Raw genomic sequence first — 17535 nt, 5'->3', positions numbered from 1 at the left:
AATAAATTATATTAGGGTGAGTCAGAATGTTCATTTTTCAGTGAACTATCCCTTTAATGATTCGTTCAGACACGGTATACGTGCTGGAGGAAGAACTGGGCCACCAACACACTAAAGACCTAAGAAAACTATGCAAAATATCGGCATTAAGAATGGTCCATTGTCCATGTGGAATGCAGACGACCCGTCTGATACAAGTGTATCCTGATGTTTACACGCCGCCCTCTAGTGCTGGAGATTATGATTCAAACCCATGCCCTGTATAACAACTTTTGACATTGTGGTTGCGATACCGACAAACAAAAATACTGCATTCTGACCTTTATTGATATTTTAGAAGTTTATTATTATTATTATTATTATTATTATTATTATTATTATTATTATTATTATTATTACATTTAAACAGTATTTTTTTGCGAAGATTGTGTATGTTAGGTAAGCGGCGTATCCAAGCGACCGTAAAAAAAATTTGTGAATCGTAACGTTCTCGGCGTAAAGCTTAGTGCGTACGCTCGTTGCGTATCAACGTGGATGAACGTCAACATGGCCGAATCCATGAGAGCAGCTGCTGAGAGTTGATGTGGCACTGAAGAGCAGCAGTGGCAGTGAACTTGAATTGAATAAGTAATATTTATTTAGCAGATTAAGGTATGTAAGATGATATTTACACATTAAGATATTGCACGATCGCTTTTGCATTAGAAATGTCATGCTGGGCCTTTTATTCTTCCTTCTTGCATCAGCCAGCGTGTCTCTTAAGAAAGTTTACTGAAGAAATCAGACGTGTTGTTCTTTAATGTCTGTATTGATTGTGTTTATTAATTGTATTGATTACTGTAACGGTTTCCTGAACCTCGTTGTTTTTTAATATTGTTAAATATTATTGTAGATACCATGCACTTAGATCTTATACAGTATAATATGCACAAAACGTATTAAATATCGTATTAATATAATAATAAAAAAACATCAAACCCTGGTGACAACTTTCCTTCAGCACGATGATGCACTTGTCTTTAAATTTGAATTGAATGTAACGTTATTAGGTCAATTGGGTGTTGAGTTCATGTTTTAGATCAAGCTTTTGTTTACATTTAAATTCAGTTTAAGAAATTTAGATCACATAATATCTCACATAATTCATTTATGTGGGGGGACTTGCCTAGGATCTAGCCTAAGTGAACTGATCAGATTAATTGTTTTTTTGTTTTGTTTTTTGATATCTGAAATATAAATATCTGGGCTATGTTTTAGTTGTACAGATCTGGTCACCATGTATCTCCAGAAGATGTTCTCATGTTCTCGGCTTTTAGCGAGACCAAATGCTCTGCAAACCTTCAGAAGAGCGGCTTCACAAGGCAAAAGTAAGTACTTGTGTATTATTTATGTGCCTTGTATCCCATAGCCTACCTCTTTAAAGGAAGACAAATATGTAGGGTAATATAAAGAAAAGTTTGCAACACTGACTGACTGTACCATCCAGTATATACTTCCTTCTTTCTTATTTATTAAAATCAGTCAGTAATTAAAATATGGAGATGCAAGTAGTTTCATGACCCTTGCTCCTAATTTACAGCACGTCTGTCGGTCTCATTCACTGGGTCGGTGCTCTTCTTTGAGTTCTGTCCTGTCAGCGTTTGGTTGTGCTGTCTGGCTTTGCTGATGTGGCCCCTTTTAGTATGTTATTTTCTTTCATAAAGAATGCGGTGGGGCTTTGGTGGGCGCTGTACTTTACAAGCTCACAGCTTTGTGAATGGCTTGTCCCAGATTTCTGTTCTCTTCATTTGATTGCTTTGACTTTGATTCCAGATAACGTTTGTGACTGCACTGACATAATGTAGCACTTTTTTTTTTATTCTCTGTAATGTGAAATTTAAGAGTTCAAAATTATATTTAGCTGGAATTTAATGTAGGGCGAGACTTACATTTATTCATTTAAAATTGTTTGGGTCATGAAAGTTAGACTGTAATGTTAATGGTTATTGTTATTTTTCCCTGCTAATGAACTTGTTTAAATCAGCATAAGAGAAGCAGAGAAAGTTGATTATGATTATTATAGATTATGAGAACATAATGAGAGCAATGATGAATTTTGTATAATAAGTCCAGGGATATTTAATAAGTAAAATATAGTCAACATTGATTTCATGCTTTGTTTAATTTTCTGGAATCCCATAGAGACCTACATTTGTTTTCAAGTACATTTTTTATGCTTTGCTCTCTTTGATGTAAAGGGTGTGATTTCAGATTCACTGTTTTTACTCAAAACATTATTATTTTTTACATTTAGATCGCCTTTTGCCGCCATGTAAAACTCATTTAAAGTATTTAATAACTCTTAAATTGAACCTTTTTAATCTCATAATTAAAAAAATCCACTTTCATACTGTACATTACTCTACACTTGTAGCATTTAAAACAGTTGAATTTAGTTTTTAGAGATTTTATTGTTAATTTATTCACAGAATCCACATTTTATTATCGGCCATAACATGAATAATAATGATCAGCTTATTGCTATTTGGCCAGAACTTTTATATGTATGTTTTACTAAAGTAATATATTTATATTAATATTTTTATAAACATTATTAAAACCAATTAAATGTTTTTTAACTATGAAATATTTCTATATAATTAGAAATATATGTAGCCTATAATTAGATTAGACTTCAATGGAAGTTGATTGGATCATGAACATTTTTTCTTCCTTGCTCATGTGGCTATGGTTACTCCATCCAGCTAAAGAGAAACAGAGAAAGTTATTACATTTTAGATTATAGATTATGAAAACATGCATTGATACATTTTGAATTACAAGACAAGGGACATTAAATATTTACTTCTCAAATGATTTGATAAGTAAATCTAGTCAGTAATGACTTTTACGGTCTTTAAATCATTGGGGATTTTTTTGTTATTTTTTTCTGGAATACCAGGGGGACCAGCATAGTGTTCATTTGTTTACATTTATGCATTTAGAAGGAATAGAGGAACATAAGCAATTTGTTAACGGTATTCATAGTATAGAACTGGTAAGTCCCGCCCCTTCCGCTAACCCCACTGGACCTCTAGGTTGAAAAATCGTCAATGCAAGTGAATGGGAGAAAATAATTCTTTTTTGGTCCCGTTTGAATTTTGCCATGAATGTGAACATATGTTGTCTGTGAATTTTTTATAGAACTTTTAGTGTAAAGAATGCTACAATTTAGCGGGTAGAAGTTTGATTCGGTTAGACTTTGTGTGAGAGCACTTTGTGGACTACAACTCTTCGCTACTTTCGACGCGTTTGAAACGTCAACACACTCGCACACGGACACTAGCTCACGGATCCCGCTAAACATGGCTGTGTCTTTGGTGCACTTCACCTCCTTCTTTCAGGGAGAGGACAAAATCGTTGAGGTTGGCAAAGACCACGGGTAAGTCAACTTTATGGGGTGACGTCACATAGGCGACATGTAGTCTTTCTCGTTATGTCTTTTCCACAACTGCTAGCCGAAGAATCATATACTGTCTCATAACTCGTAACATGAAAAGTTATATAAAAAATTCACAGACAACATATGTTCAATTCATGGCACAATTCAAACGGGACCAGAAAATAATTATTTTCTCCCATTCACTTGCATTGACGATTTTTCAACCTAGAGGTCCACTTGGGGTTTTACGGATGGGCGGGACTTACCAGCTCTATACAATGCCATTTGTTACATTATGGACATGCACTTCATACTTCCTGTTTTCTCTGCTTGTCTCTCACCATTTCCCCATTATTCTGGTATTCATCGGTGATACTATCAGTGCACACTAACACAATCCATCTATGCACTCACGGCTTTCCTGCATGGCATGGCTCCTCATTGGGTTCTTTCCCGGCTCTCTCTCCCATGCAGATCCCTCTTCCTTCCCATTTCTCACACTCCATGCTGTGCGTCAGTGGAGTAATGTGCCTTTTTTTACAGTGCCACTGGCACGGGCGCACGGTAAGTCCTTTGCCCACCGCAGTGAGCTGCGCCAGGCCAAAAGAATCGTTGTCAAGTTGGGGAGTGCCGTCGTAACCCGCGGCGACGAGTGCGGCCTCGCTTTGGGCCGACTTGCTTCAATAGTAGAACAGGTAAAGGATTTGCAAATAAGTCTGTGATGTAACACATTTTACTAACAAGAAGGCGTTATGCAGTATTTTATTGCTGACACAATATGACTCTGAATTTTTATTGTTTAAGGTGGCCGTGCTTCAGAATCAGGGTCGAGAGATGATGATCGTGACCAGTGGCGCTGTAGCATTTGGAAAACAAAGGCTGAGGCACGAAATTCTTCTCTCACAGAGCGTCAGACAAGCCCTGCATTCAGGCCAGAATCAGCTCAAAGATATGGTGAGGACATACAAATGAATGCATATGAATCGAGTGGTTTAATGCAAGGCTCTTGAAGAGACAGTCAATTCATATGATGAACAGATTTAATTTTGGCTTTTATTCACATATAAACATTGATCATAGCACACAAATAGATCACATCAAATATGGTTTGTAAATAACCATACTTGCCTGACGTGTGAGAACAAATGAACAAACCTCACTGGTTCTCTTGTACGTCAAGCGAGCATGTTTTATCTGAGCGAACTGTCCTCTTAACTTTAAGAAGTTAAGAAGCTAAAGTTGAATGTGTTTCCTCTGTCAGGCACTGCCGGTTCTAGAGGCGAGAGCGTGTGCCGCTGCGGGACAAAGTGGGCTTATGGCTCTGTATGAAGCAATGTTCACTCAGTACAGCACCTGTACAGCCCAGGTACATACACACACTCACATATGCATGATGCCACTTCAAAATACACTCTTATTCATATTTTAATGGATTTTTTGTTGTTGTTGCTTTAGATCCTGGTAACAAATCTGGACTTTCACGACGACCAGAAAAGACGAAACTTAAACAGCACCCTTCACGAGCTGCTGCGTATGAACATCGTTCCCATTATCAATACCAACGATGCTGTGGTGCCTCCCCCAGAACCCAACAGCGACCTACAGGGGGTAAATGTGGGTACAGAGCAAAATGAATAGGGAGATAGAGTCTTCCCAGCAGCCTTGCCACCCATCCTCTTCCTTTTGGAACTGCATGCTGGGAAGGGGCTTTACAGATGCATGCTGGGAGTCAGAGCAGAGCAATACAGAGGCTTGATCTTTGTCTTCTTCACTGTTGTAGCCTGAGGGTTTTTCCATTCCTGTAGAAACTGGAAAGAAACTAACATTATTTCATTCACACTACTGTCGCTTACTCTCTGAGCTCATCTACACTTGCTCTATCATGCACTGGCTGCGGCTTCTATTGTGGTTTCATGTGGAATTCTGCCTTTTCATAGACTAGACAGAGTCATTGTTCATCACACCCATTTTATTGTCATAGTTTAGTGATAAATGCTCAACAGAGCTTGAAATATAGAGATGATGTCTTGCTTTGTGGGTTTTAAAAAACAAGGGCTGTTTTCTCTAATTTGCTCTTTTGAGACTCATTTTTTCACACTCTGTATTTCTCTTTTTCATTCTGCAGGTTATCAGCATCAAGGATAACGATAGTCTTGCAGCGCGGCTTGCCGTGGAGATGAGGGCAGACCTCCTCATCGCTCTCTCTGATGTAGAGGGTGAGATTTCAGATTGAATGTTTAGATCAGTACCATACTTGTTAAGGTCCTGATATACTTCAATGGTAATTTCGAACAAAATTTCAGCTTTGTCACCGCAGGAATAAATTACATTTTAAATATATTCAAACAGAAAACAGTTATTTTAAATTGTCATAATATTTCACAATATTACTTTTTTTGGTATTTTTAATTAAATAAATGCAGCCTTGGCGAGTAGAAGAGACTTATTTTAAAAACATTAAAAATCTTCTGAAACTTTCCAGACTGAGTAAACAATGGCAGGCTATACATTTTTGGTTGAAATCTTTCTTAAACTCAACTATTTACTCCCTGTCCTCTTTTGCCACTTATTTAGGCCTTTACGACAGCCCACCGGGGTCAGATGATGCCAAGCTCCTGGACACATTTTACCCTGGGGACCAGCATTCCATAACCTATGGCACAAAGTCCAGGGTCGGCATTGGAGGAATGGAAGCTAAGGTATTATTACAGAAAGGGAATCTGATATAGAAACACAATGTAGCTTTTGATAGTATGAATGCCTAAAAATGACAGTCTGTGCGTTCTCTAAACTTTAGGTGAAAGCTGCCCTCTGGGCCCTCCAAGGTGGGACTTCTGTTGTCATTGCTAATGGTACACACCCCAAAGTCACAGGTCATGTGATCACTGACATTGTTGAGGGCAAAAAAGTGGGAACATTCTTCTCAGAGGTCAAGCCAGCTGGTAAGTCATCTTAGGTTCTACATATCTGACATGATATGTTTATCCTGATCTGTTAAAAGTCCTCAGATGCCACTTTTCTTCATCCACAGGCCCTACAGTTGAGCAGCAAACAGAAATGGCTCGCTCTGCTGGCAGGACACTTGCTTCCCTTGAACCAGAACAGGTTAGCTAAAAATTTAAACCACTATTTTAAATGACTGTCTGGAATCAAGTGTGCCCATTTTCCCAGAAACCATTGAATCATTGCATTAAAATGAAATATTCTGGGTTATTTTCATCTTAACATCTATAGACAGCACCTGCGTCAAATCATTCTGTTTGTCCACAGAGAAGTGACATCATCTGTGCATTTGCTGATCTCCTCACCGAGAGGAAAGACGAGATCTTATCTGCCAACAAAAAGGACATGGAGCATGCTGCCAGCACAGGTAAAAGGAAGTGATTGCTTCTCTCTAGACCACGTGCAATGTAATTTCCCACAATCGGAGTTGCATATCAGTCAGTTTTTATCCGTGATGTTACAGGTCGTCTGTCTCCAGCCTTGCTGAAGCGACTCAGTTTGTCATCATCAAAGCTGAACAGTCTGTCCATCGGTCTGCGCCAGATCGCAGTGTCCTCTCAGGACAGCGTTGGCAGGGTTCTGCGACGGACCCGTGTGGCAAACAACCTGGAGCTGGAGCAGATCACAGTCCCCATAGGAGTACTGCTGGTCATCTTTGAGTCGCGGCCAGACTGCCTCCCTCAGGTCAGGTGCACAAAATGCATGCCTATACATAATTAATGTTATGTTTTGGTTTTCCTGAGCATGTTTATGTTTGGGTGGTGCTTAAAAATCTGGGCTGTAAACTGAAAAGTTGTTGGTTCAAACCCGACAGTAGCCAAGGTTCCAGGTTGCTTCATTGAGATTGAGAAACCAGTATGTGTACTGTAAGTCACCTTTTATAAACCCGCTAAATTACTAAATTTTGTTTATCTCAACAGGTTTCTGCTTTAGCCATTGCAAGTGGAAATGCTCTTTTGCTGAAAGGTGGCAAAGAGGCAGCCAACACAAATCGCATCCTGCATGAGCTCGCCCAGGAGGCCCTGTCCTTACATGGAGTGAAAGACGCCATCCAGCTGGTAAATGAAACTCTTTTGCACAGTAGATTTTTACCTTACACAAACACACACACACACACAGACAGACACACACACATTCTTGTACATCTGTCTTTATGAGGACATTCATTGACACAATGCAATCTCTAGCCGCTTACCCTAACCTTACCCATCACAACTAAGTGCCTAACCTGAACCCTTACCCTAAACCTACCCTTAACCTAATTATAACCTTATACCTAAAACCAAGTCTTGACCCTCAAACAGGCCTTTAAAGGGGTCTCAGAAAGTGAGGACCGGACAAAATGTCCTCACTTTACTCTCTTTGTCCTCACTCCAATGGTCTAAAACTCAAACTGGTCCTCACAAAGATAGTTGTACAAGTAGTACGATTTTGTTTATTATTTTTTTGACAGAAGTCGCTCACCAAGGCTGCATTTATTCACTATAAAATAAAAATATTCTGAAATAGTATTACAATTTAAAAATACTGTTTTCTATTGTAATATATATCATAAAATGTAATTAATTCCTGTGATGGCAAAGCTGAATTTCCAGCAGTATTATTTCAGGCTTTAGCTTTATTTTATTATTAATAATGTTGAAAACTGTTTTGCTGCTTTTCAAATTTTTTGAGGAAACAGTGACGCATTGTTTTCAGGATTCTTTGATGAATAAAGGTTTCAAAAGAACTGCTTTATTTGAAATCGATATCGTATGTAACAATATAAATGTTTTTACTGTAACTTTTGAACAATTTAATGCATACTTGCTGCACATTAGTATTACTTAAAAAATATATTGACCTTCTGATTGGTAATGTGTATGCATGTATATGTATACAGTTGTAATCAAAACTATTGAACTCCCATTGCAAATCAGGTTTATTGGCAAAATGTACGGAATTTCAGCTGTTTGCAATTAACAAATCAAGCAAAAGTAATTGAAATAGAACACAACAAATGTTTCAAGTGGTTTCCCCAAATTCAACTGAAAATGCAATGGGCGTTGAATAATCTTAATTACATCTGTGTATGTATATTAATCATTCAAGAATGATATATTGTGTGGCAGGTGAGCACGCGTGAAGAGGTGGAGGATCTGTGCCGTCTGGAAAAGATGATTGATCTGATCATTCCCCGTGGCTCCTCTCAGCTAGTCAGAGATATTCAGCGTTCAGCGAAGGGCATCCCTGTTCTTGGTCACAGTGAGGGGATCTGCCATGTTTATGTGGACCATGAGGCCAGTATTGACAAAGCCATCAAGATCAGTAAGACTGCCAATGAGGATTTACTAGTGTGGATTATGTTTATAAAGTACAACTATGTGGGATTTCTTTTATTGGTTATGTTATGTTATGTTTCATCTTTCTAGTCCGAGACTCCAAATGTGACTACCCTGCAGCCTGTAACGCCATGGAAACCCTGTTGGTGCATCGAGATCTTCTCAGAACACCAGTGTTTGACCAGATCATCGACATGCTGAGAACAGAACATGTAAGACTGTCAATGGCTATGTTTCCATTCAAAGTTGCTCATTTAACTTGCGAAGCACTGTTACCATTCCATGTGTTCAAGAGAACAAAATCATCACTTCCTGGGAAATTGCCACAAAATATCTTTAATAAAAAAGGTTGCAGGCGAAATGCAGTAAACACCGTCATGCTATCTTGCGTTCAGATGCCTGATGTTTGTGAATGCAATCGTGAAACAGTTCAGGGAGGTCATTATATTAATGACAGACTTTGGCTCGGGCATTTCAGAATAACTAAAACAACATTTGAGATGCCGTGCAATGAAACCGATCCACTGGTTAGTCCAGTTATCCAATCACATTCTCTGTTGAGGCAAAGTCACATGAGTTGTTTTGTTGTTGTTGCTCATCGATGGATTTATTCTGTAAATAATTTTTTTGATAGAAAGTTCCAACAGCTTTTATTTGAAATATTATTTTATAACATTATAAATGTTTAGTCACATCAATTTAATGTCCTTGCTGACTATAAGTATAATTTTTTATTTTTTTTTTACATGGTAGTGTACATCTCACTATTACTGTTTTTTTTTGTGTGTGTGTGTGTGTGTGGAAACAGGCTTTTTTTATTTTTCTGCATATTACAAAATGTGAGTCTACGTTTATTACTACATTTTCTTAAAATGATTGATGATTTGACCCCTGAAGGTGAAGATCCACGCTGGCCCCAAGTTTGCATCCTACCTGACCTTCAGTCCATCAGAGGTGAAATCTCTGCGTACCGAATACGGGGATCTGGAGTGCTGTATCGAGGTGGTGGACAGTATGCAGGAGGCTGTTGATCACATTCATAAATACGGCAGTTCCCACACTGATGTTATTGTCACGGAAAATGGTAAGGCTGAACATATACCTGTCCTTTAGTGGTGGATAATCATGTATCATAAATCTAGACACTTTAGTGAGTTAATATTAAAGTTACACGCTGTGCTAATGTTAAAGTTAAGTTGTGAACAAAAAAGCAGTGCTGTAGTGCCATCTAGTGGAAAGATTGTTGCTGCTTCCATACATGCATTGACATCTAATTAAAAAAAAATATATTAATCAGTTATTTATCTTTATATTTCATATGCTCTGTGTAGAGGAAACAGCAGAGCAGTTCCTTCAGCAATTGGATAGTGCCTGTGTCTTCTGGAATGCCAGCTCAAGGTTTGCTGATGGATATCGTTTTGGTCTTGGTAGGTCTCCTCCCCCCCAAACACTTAATTTAAATATTTCCCTTTTAATTGCCTAATAATGACCCTGTGGTGCTTTGTAGGTGCGGAGGTTGGCATCAGCACGGCCCGTATTCATGCCCGTGGGCCTGTGGGGTTGGAAGGGCTTCTCACTACCAAATGGGTCTTACGGGGTGAAGGCCACACAGCTGCAGACTTCTCTGAGCAGGGCACCATGACGTATCTGCACGAGAATCTTCCAGTGGCGCAGATTCTTCCTGGACGCAGAACCACCAGCTAGAGTCTTTAAGTAAAACTCACCCACTTAAAACCCAATTAAAGACTCCATCAGGCAGTGTATTTCGATTAAGTGCGAATACATGGAAAACCATACATGCATAGAGAGCTGTTCTGTAAACCCATCAATTTAAGACCCTTTATAGCTAATATTCCTTTGTTTTTCCCATAATTTGGACTATCTCAAGGGGCAAAGAGACTTCACTTCAACTTTTAGTCAAGTGTATCCTGTTTTCAGTACACACCAGTTGAACTTAAAGCTATGAAAAACACATGAAAGGTCATGCCACACAGACGGATAAGGGATTTTGCTTAAAACCTCGATCCATCTTCTTGTTTATGTTGTAATTTTTGTTATGATTTGTGCGTTGTATTATGTTTCTTTGAGTAGCGAAAAGTTTCATGGCAAATATAATGCCAATTCCACCCCAGTACTGAGTTCGAACTAACTTCCCGAACTGCCAATGTTATATTTATGTAATATTTAATATTTGATATCCAGTAGCAATTTCAAAATGACATTTCCTGGTACAAATGAGAGCATTAAAAATCTTTGTGCTGAATTACAGCATATTGGGTACACATAACTTCGAACATAATAGGGAAAGAATCTTTATCATGTGGAATACTGCTGGTCATATACAACATTACATAATTAAACTGTATTTTTACTGAAAAAGAACCATTTTCATGTGGCATAGTGCTGGTCATATACAACATAAGACGACTGTATTAATAATGAAACAAAAAACTACTATTTTCACGCTGCTTTGTCGTGTCAGTTACTTTTATTGAAAAGAAAACAAAGGAAAAACATAAATTTCCTCTTCTTTACTTCTCTCTTTTTCCTTTTTTTAATATTCATTGCCTTTAAATCATAAATAATGTGCAGAACTGTAGATATTTCCCTGTTACTACTGTAAAATTCACCTGGGATAGACAGACTTTGTCCTGAACTGCTACAGAAGGCCTTGTCATGTTTACTTAAAAGTACTATTACGCTCCACAAAATAGTGATGCTTATGGTGAGAAGAGTGTTCTGAAGTGTTCACAATTTTTGTATGTAGAATAAATTTCTTTTTTTGTACTTTCCAAGTGCTTCTGGATACATTCGCCACTTCTGATAAAGACCTGAAAGTTTAATTTGTACCTGAAAGATGTTTGGAAAAAGATTTAGGGAGGAAGCCGACAAGTATCGGGGCCATTTTGAACTTGATTAATAATCTTTCTTAAGTGCAGTTCAGTGTGGGAAACATCAAGAGGCTGTTCTGTAGGGAGAGAGAGACTTGCCAAGCACTAAGTGGGACATGGAAGAGTGAAAACAATACTACAGAGGATTAATTATGTTGCTATTAGGAAAGAAGAGACTGCGAGAAGACTGAGGCTTGCCATGAAAGTGCCAGTGCCTTTTGACTTACGAATTCTTTTTATTCTCCAAAATATGCGGTTTACGCTCAATAAGCCTTCATCAGGAACTAGAAAGATCCAGAGATGAAGAGAAACAGAGTCTAATTCATGTGTTATTGTGTTCCAACTTTACTGTGTAAGATCTATGATCAATGACTGTTTTGGATGAAAGAGGTTAAAAAAATGCTCAAATGAGGAGAGTGTTACTGCCAAAACAGGAGACGAAAATACAGGTGCAGCCGTAAGAAAGCATAATTATAACTAACATGCGAAACAAAGGTTGTTATGCTGAATTTTAAATGATAAGATCACTTTTTGTAAAGTAACATGAGCGTTGACCCTTAAAATTGTATTTCAGATTAATTTTGTCAGTGCAGTTTTATTATGTTGAAATTATGACTGCTAAATAATTCTTGATTTGGTGTTACGTCAACCTGCCCTCAAAATGACACATGTCAAGGTCTAAGTTGAGAGTTTAGGGTGTATGGAAATGAAACAAGCCATCGGACCTTCACAGTCAGTACAGCTTTAATTGAACATTACTTGAGGCGAAAACGCATATTTCTTGTGTTTCCTTGATCTTTAGAGACTCAAACGTGCTCCCTGCAGAGCCTAATTTTTTCAAATGTATAATTAATCGTCAAAGTTATTTATTCATTTGTATCTTTGCCAATTATGGGCTTCTAATTAAAAATTTCAATAATTGATATTTATCTCTGAAAGGGCTCGGTATCCATACCTTATGAAAAATGCATGAGCTGAGATATGGACTTGGTTTTGTTTTGTGTTCTGAGAGAGCTGCATGCTTGGGGCTAGGACCAGGCCACTTTGACTTTTCCTTTTTGAGTCTGCGTTGCCCTATGATGTGCTGCTAATATGGGGCCTCTTTCATGGGCCCAAAGCGTCTGCTAGACATCATGTGATCTTATAAAAGTCTTCTCTCCCATCCTCAGATACCCTTTTTTTGTTCCTTAATAACTCAGTTCAAAGAACAAGCTTGTGTTTCCTTAATAATTTTCTTTTGTCTCTTGGGCACAAAATGAAGTCATGCACCATCAAGGCAATGGATACGGAAGGCCAATAGGGTCAAAATGTGTGAAACTAACATGTTAACGGGGTTTGAAATGAACACCTGCCAACTAAAAATCAACTGTGGCGGGTGACGCTGTCAAATCACTAGCCAATTTGGCTTGTTTCTTATGTTAAATCACTTTGCTGGGAACTGCTCATTGCGCATAATCTGTGCATAATCTGCGCATATCTGGCTTACTTGAACGTGCACGTCATTATGCAACAAATAACGGAATGTTTGTTCATTTGCATTGAAGCAATAGCGAAGATTAAAAAGCATTTGGTTAGAAAAGACATTATTTTCCAAAATTGTAATTTTTTTGATGTTCTATGTACTGTATTGATCTGTCTACCTAAAACAGATTTGGGGTGAAAAGGATGTGGATGAAAGAGGAAGGAGGAGACGGCTGGATGACAAGATTTTGTTTGAATAAGAAATGAATGTATGAAATCCAAATTATATGTGTATATATAGGCTAAGCTGTGACGTTAATTTGGTTTCTTTTTTCTTTTGCCTAGTAGAAGTTCTGAATGGCCGGTAACTTAAAAATTTAGTAGCCAAATTGGTCGGCGAGTGAAAAAGTTAATTTGAAACCCTGTCTATGCGTTAATACATTATTGCGTGTAATATGTTGGTTTCACATGATTTGGCTCAATTGGCTTTCCATAAATGGACGACATATACTCATACGTCAACGTTTTGACGTTTTCATTCACTGCATTGCATTCAGACTGTACAAATATCATTTGTTTGATTTTAATACATTTTTCCTTTATTTCCAGTTGTAGTTGGGAAGGGAAGGGTGCCGATAAAATACACAGTTTGCTCGGTCAACAGTGTTAAAGGAGACAGATAGCACTACTTAAGCCAGGCTGAATGGCACTTGTGCCGGATTACAGCAAGCATCACAAATACATTCAGCATGACCACCTCGAGGTGATTGAAGGTTAGTCATAGTCGCTGCATGGACAGGCAGTGCTGTTGACACATTGGGAGAGGTGGTTGCGTGATTTAAATCTTCATTTGAGGTCAGTCACACGTCGCAGGGAGCCCATGGTAGGACTTGGACTGCCCCACTCGACGTGCCTCCTGTATTCCCCAGGACGCAGGAAGAACTGGCGGCCAGTGTAGTTGGGGTGCTCATGGAGCATCCAGTAGCCCTCCATGACATTGGCAGAAGAGATGTCTCCGTTGTTGAATCGCTGACGCAGATCAGGGCAATCTTCATTCAGCTCCATTGCCTGACCACCGAAATCGGAGCGCTCAAAGATCTTCATCCTGTAGTTTCCAGTGTACTAAGGAAGAAACAAACAGTATTTTATATATAAAGGCTATGTTTAAAGGTGAAATCATTTTTCTACTACTCTGTTTATGCATTTGTAACTTAATTAATTCCCTCCAAAAATGTAAAGCATTGCTCTGATTGATCAGCCCGACATTGCAACGTTGCATCAGCCAATAGCCTGAGTATGGGGCAAGATCTATCCTGTTTGGCAGACCAATGGCAGATGAGGTGAGTGTTGTTATATACCTGTAAACCTGTTTGTTATATATATTGTACTATTAAGAACATAATATAAACAGAGTAAACATCTGAAATCTTTAAAGACAAAAATATCAAATAAGAAAAGTACAAAAAACTCAAAGAACAACCATTATTTTTGGTGAGCTAGTTCCTCACACCATAGCCTAACCTCTAACATTTTGTAATTATGTATTGCTTTTTTAAATAATACTGTTGTCTACTAATGCTGATTATTCAGTAAAGACTCACGGGAGGAACCATGCGGCAGGAGCGAATGCAGTCGTTGAATCCAGCCCAGTGCTTGAAATCAGGGTATTCGCCCTTAGACAGCATGTACTGATATCCAGAAAAGTTGGGCTTCTCGTAGGCCACCCAGCTTCCACTATCTACTCGGATGGAGTTGCAGCGAGAAAAGTGAGTCTGCATGTCAGCACAGTCTCCACTGCACTCATAGTGACGGCCCTGGAAGCTTTTGTCTTCAAAGAAAGTAATCTGTTGGATGTTGTAATGAAAGACAAACACAGGATTACAGGTACAAGTTTGCAGTTTCACTTTTTCTTGAGTATATTATCAGATTTTTATATACATTTGATATAAAAAAAAAACTGAAATGTTCTTTTCAATATAAGTATTTTGAAAGTATGTTTTATGGTTTGTCTGTTTCCATTTTTGTCTTCTGTATTGCACAAAAGTCTACAATGTACAGATTTAATCTCAAACATATTAATTGGACACAACAGAACTATCTTATGCTAATAGCAGTCTGATTTTCAATTAGTTTCCTTCTCACTTCATTGTAGGAATCAAGTTATTTTGTAACAGAACATGATGGGTACAGTAAAGATCCCTTATTTTTTCATTACCAATGTTAACAAAGCTGAATTTGCATTGCAGTCTATTATTTTGTCCATAAAATACCCTTAGTGCAAACATGTATTACTACACACTCCATCAATAAGGGTTAGAAGAACTGTTGCTCTTAAGCATTTGCCTATTTAAATCCAAACTTTTGGCCGGGCAGTGTATTTTGAAGTTAAAAGCATGCTTTTAGTTTAGATCCGTATAATTTACAGACACTGTTTGGTCACTTACCTTGGCCATTGTGACTGTTCTCCGAGTGGACCAAACCATTTCTGAGGTCAGGACCTCTTTATAGACCCAGCATGGATCAGGGCTTTGTGTGTGACTCACAAAACTCTGTCTGGTCAGCACAATGTGTTCTATAGAGTAAATGCGACTGTAGATTTGCCAGCATGCGCCCCCTTTGTGTCTTTGCAAGCTTTGTGCTTTCTCTCTCTCTCTCTCTCTCTCTCTCTCCAAAGACAGCACCACTGCACTTTTCAGTGCTTGACAAAAAAAGTTGCAAACTCTGCTTTTAGTTGCTTCAGGGCTTTATATGTAAATGCAATGAACTAGCAGGGCATATAAATGAGGATAAAATGGTAATATGAAACTGGGATATGAATTGATTTAAACAAGATTTAACTGAAATTGTCCTCTCAGATGGGCACAAAGTTCTTGATTTTTTTTTTATCAGCTTGTTTTATGGTTTGGAAAGAGATTAAAATTAATTCTTCAACCACGTCAGATTTCTAAAGTTGAGCTTGGCTTGCAATCGCGATCTTTATTTTCATGTGTATTGGGCAGCGGATCAGTGGATCCTCATTCGAAAGAGAAATGGCAAGCAGAACAAACTTTCTGTTTCCTTCGCTACAGAGTAATTCAAAGCGTATTGAAGAAAAGACAGCATGCGAGAACTGTTTTAATTGGTTTTAATGTCTTTAATGGTTAAAAAAAACAGACCGCTTTTACATTTAGCTGCTCCTCATTCTCCTAAAGGAGCCAATCATGGGATTCATGCAACCCCAGTCCATGCAGGCCCTGTACTCTCCGGGCCTCAGGAAATACTGACGTCCTCTGTAGTTGGGGTGCTCGTAAAAGATCCAGAAGCCCTCCATACAGTTACTGGAGTAGATGCCGTGGTGGCCAAAACGGTCGAAGACATTGGGGCAGTCATCTGTGAACTCCATCATGTGTCCGTGCATTTCAGGCCTGTTGTAGATCCTCATGCGGTAGGCTCCTCTGTACTGTTGTGTGGGGAGAAAAACCAGCAGTTAGGCTCAATAATCAGGGCAATGCAGACACATTTGAAAGACCAGTTGTCAGAACGTTAGGGAGGCGAAACTCTGAATTCTTCATGTCGCTGGTGAGACTGAGCCTTTGAACATGACTTGCTGTACTGCTGTTTCAAAGATTTTCAAGCAGACGTTTAGTCATTTTTGTCGAACAAACTCTAGTGACAGTGTCATGATTCTTCCACTGCCAAAAACAGAGATGAATGGAATTACGATGAGCTGCGCAGTCATTGGAGTGTGTCTTGCTCCATTTCAAATAACTAACGCTCCTGGTGGACCTGTGAACCTGTTTCTTTTCCCCTGCATATATGAATTACTTCAAAGGGCTCGTTGATTGACGTTGCTTTTTTAAAAGGTGTCTAACTGTGTGAAATAAAACCCATCAGTTTGATTGACTTACTGGGGGGAACATCTGACAAGATCTAATACAATTGTTGAAGCCCATCCAGTGGTGATAGTCAGGATACTCCCCAGGGCCCAGGACGTACTGATACCCCATATAGTTGGGCTTCTCGTAGCCCACCCAATGACCCCCCATGACCCGGAGGGAGTTGCAGCAGTTGAAGTGCCTGTAGGTGTCATAGCAGTCAGAGGAGCACTCATAGGAGCGCCCCTGGAAGTTGCGGCCTTCGTAAAAGATGATCTGATGACAGAAAGGCAATTATTTCAAAAGGCACAGCAGGTAGAAAGGATGTTAGCAAGGATCAGAGAAACATAAATAAAAAAGTTAAGTCTTTGAATGAATATCCTGATTCATTTTGTCCAGTTTTAGATATTACATGCATTGTATGAGCCTATACATATTATCTTGCGAGTGAAGATAACATACAGCCGTGTTATGGTTTATAGTCAAGTTTGGGATTCCATCAATATGTAATATATAAATTCATTTTGTAATGTCCCTTTGTATAATTTAAGTTGCACTTGTGGAGTCTTATTCTGCTATCTTCT

The 17535-nt window shown here is 38.6% G+C and overlaps 2 protein-coding genes across 5 annotated transcripts; one reads left to right on the top strand and one right to left on the bottom strand.

Moving 5' to 3' along the window:
* Nucleotides 1-460: 460 nt before the first annotated feature.
* On the top strand, nucleotides 461-11649 carry aldh18a1 (aldehyde dehydrogenase 18 family, member A1). Of its 4 annotated transcripts, none has more exons than XM_081393075.1 (18): nucleotides 461-651; nucleotides 1258-1367; nucleotides 3965-4116; nucleotides 4226-4375; nucleotides 4683-4787; nucleotides 4877-5035; nucleotides 5547-5637; nucleotides 5996-6120; nucleotides 6219-6363; nucleotides 6453-6526; nucleotides 6692-6791; nucleotides 6888-7108; nucleotides 7345-7482; nucleotides 8536-8731; nucleotides 8836-8957; nucleotides 9643-9829; nucleotides 10077-10172; nucleotides 10253-11649. In XM_081393075.1, the coding sequence occupies exons 2-18, from the start codon at nucleotides 1277-1279 to the stop codon at nucleotides 10447-10449; spliced, it is 2349 nt and encodes a 782-aa protein (XP_081249201.1). In that variant the 5' UTR covers nucleotides 461-651; nucleotides 1258-1276; the 3' UTR covers nucleotides 10450-11649. The 4 variants fall into 4 exon arrangements, with proteins under 4 accessions (XP_081249201.1, XP_081249200.1, XP_081249199.1 ...); XM_081393074.1 differs by having other exon boundaries at nucleotides 505-651; nucleotides 3896-4116; nucleotides 4877-5029; nucleotides 10253-11538; XM_081393073.1 differs by having other exon boundaries at nucleotides 508-651; nucleotides 3896-4116; nucleotides 10253-11538.
* Nucleotides 11650-13943: 2294 nt separating this feature from the next.
* crygmx (crystallin, gamma MX) lies at nucleotides 13944-17224 on the bottom strand (the record flags this gene model as incomplete). Its single annotated transcript, XM_081392727.1, has 5 exons — nucleotides 16985-17224; nucleotides 16272-16536; nucleotides 15542-15669; nucleotides 14699-14941; nucleotides 13944-14219 (listed from the first exon to the last, which is right to left on the bottom strand). Exons 1-5 carry the CDS (start codon nucleotides 17120-17122, stop codon nucleotides 13944-13946), a joined length of 1050 nt encoding a protein of 349 aa, XP_081248853.1. The 5' UTR covers nucleotides 17123-17224.
* Between the last annotated feature and the right edge of the window lie 311 nt (nucleotides 17225-17535).

The sequence above is a fragment of the Scardinius erythrophthalmus genome (genome assembly GCF_964197995.2).
Source record: "Scardinius erythrophthalmus genome assembly, chromosome: 18".
NCBI classification, from domain to species: domain Eukaryota; kingdom Metazoa; phylum Chordata; class Actinopteri; order Cypriniformes; family Leuciscidae; genus Scardinius; species Scardinius erythrophthalmus.
Note: the sequence above shows the minus strand (reverse complement) of the source record. Positions and strands in the feature narration are given on the sequence as shown.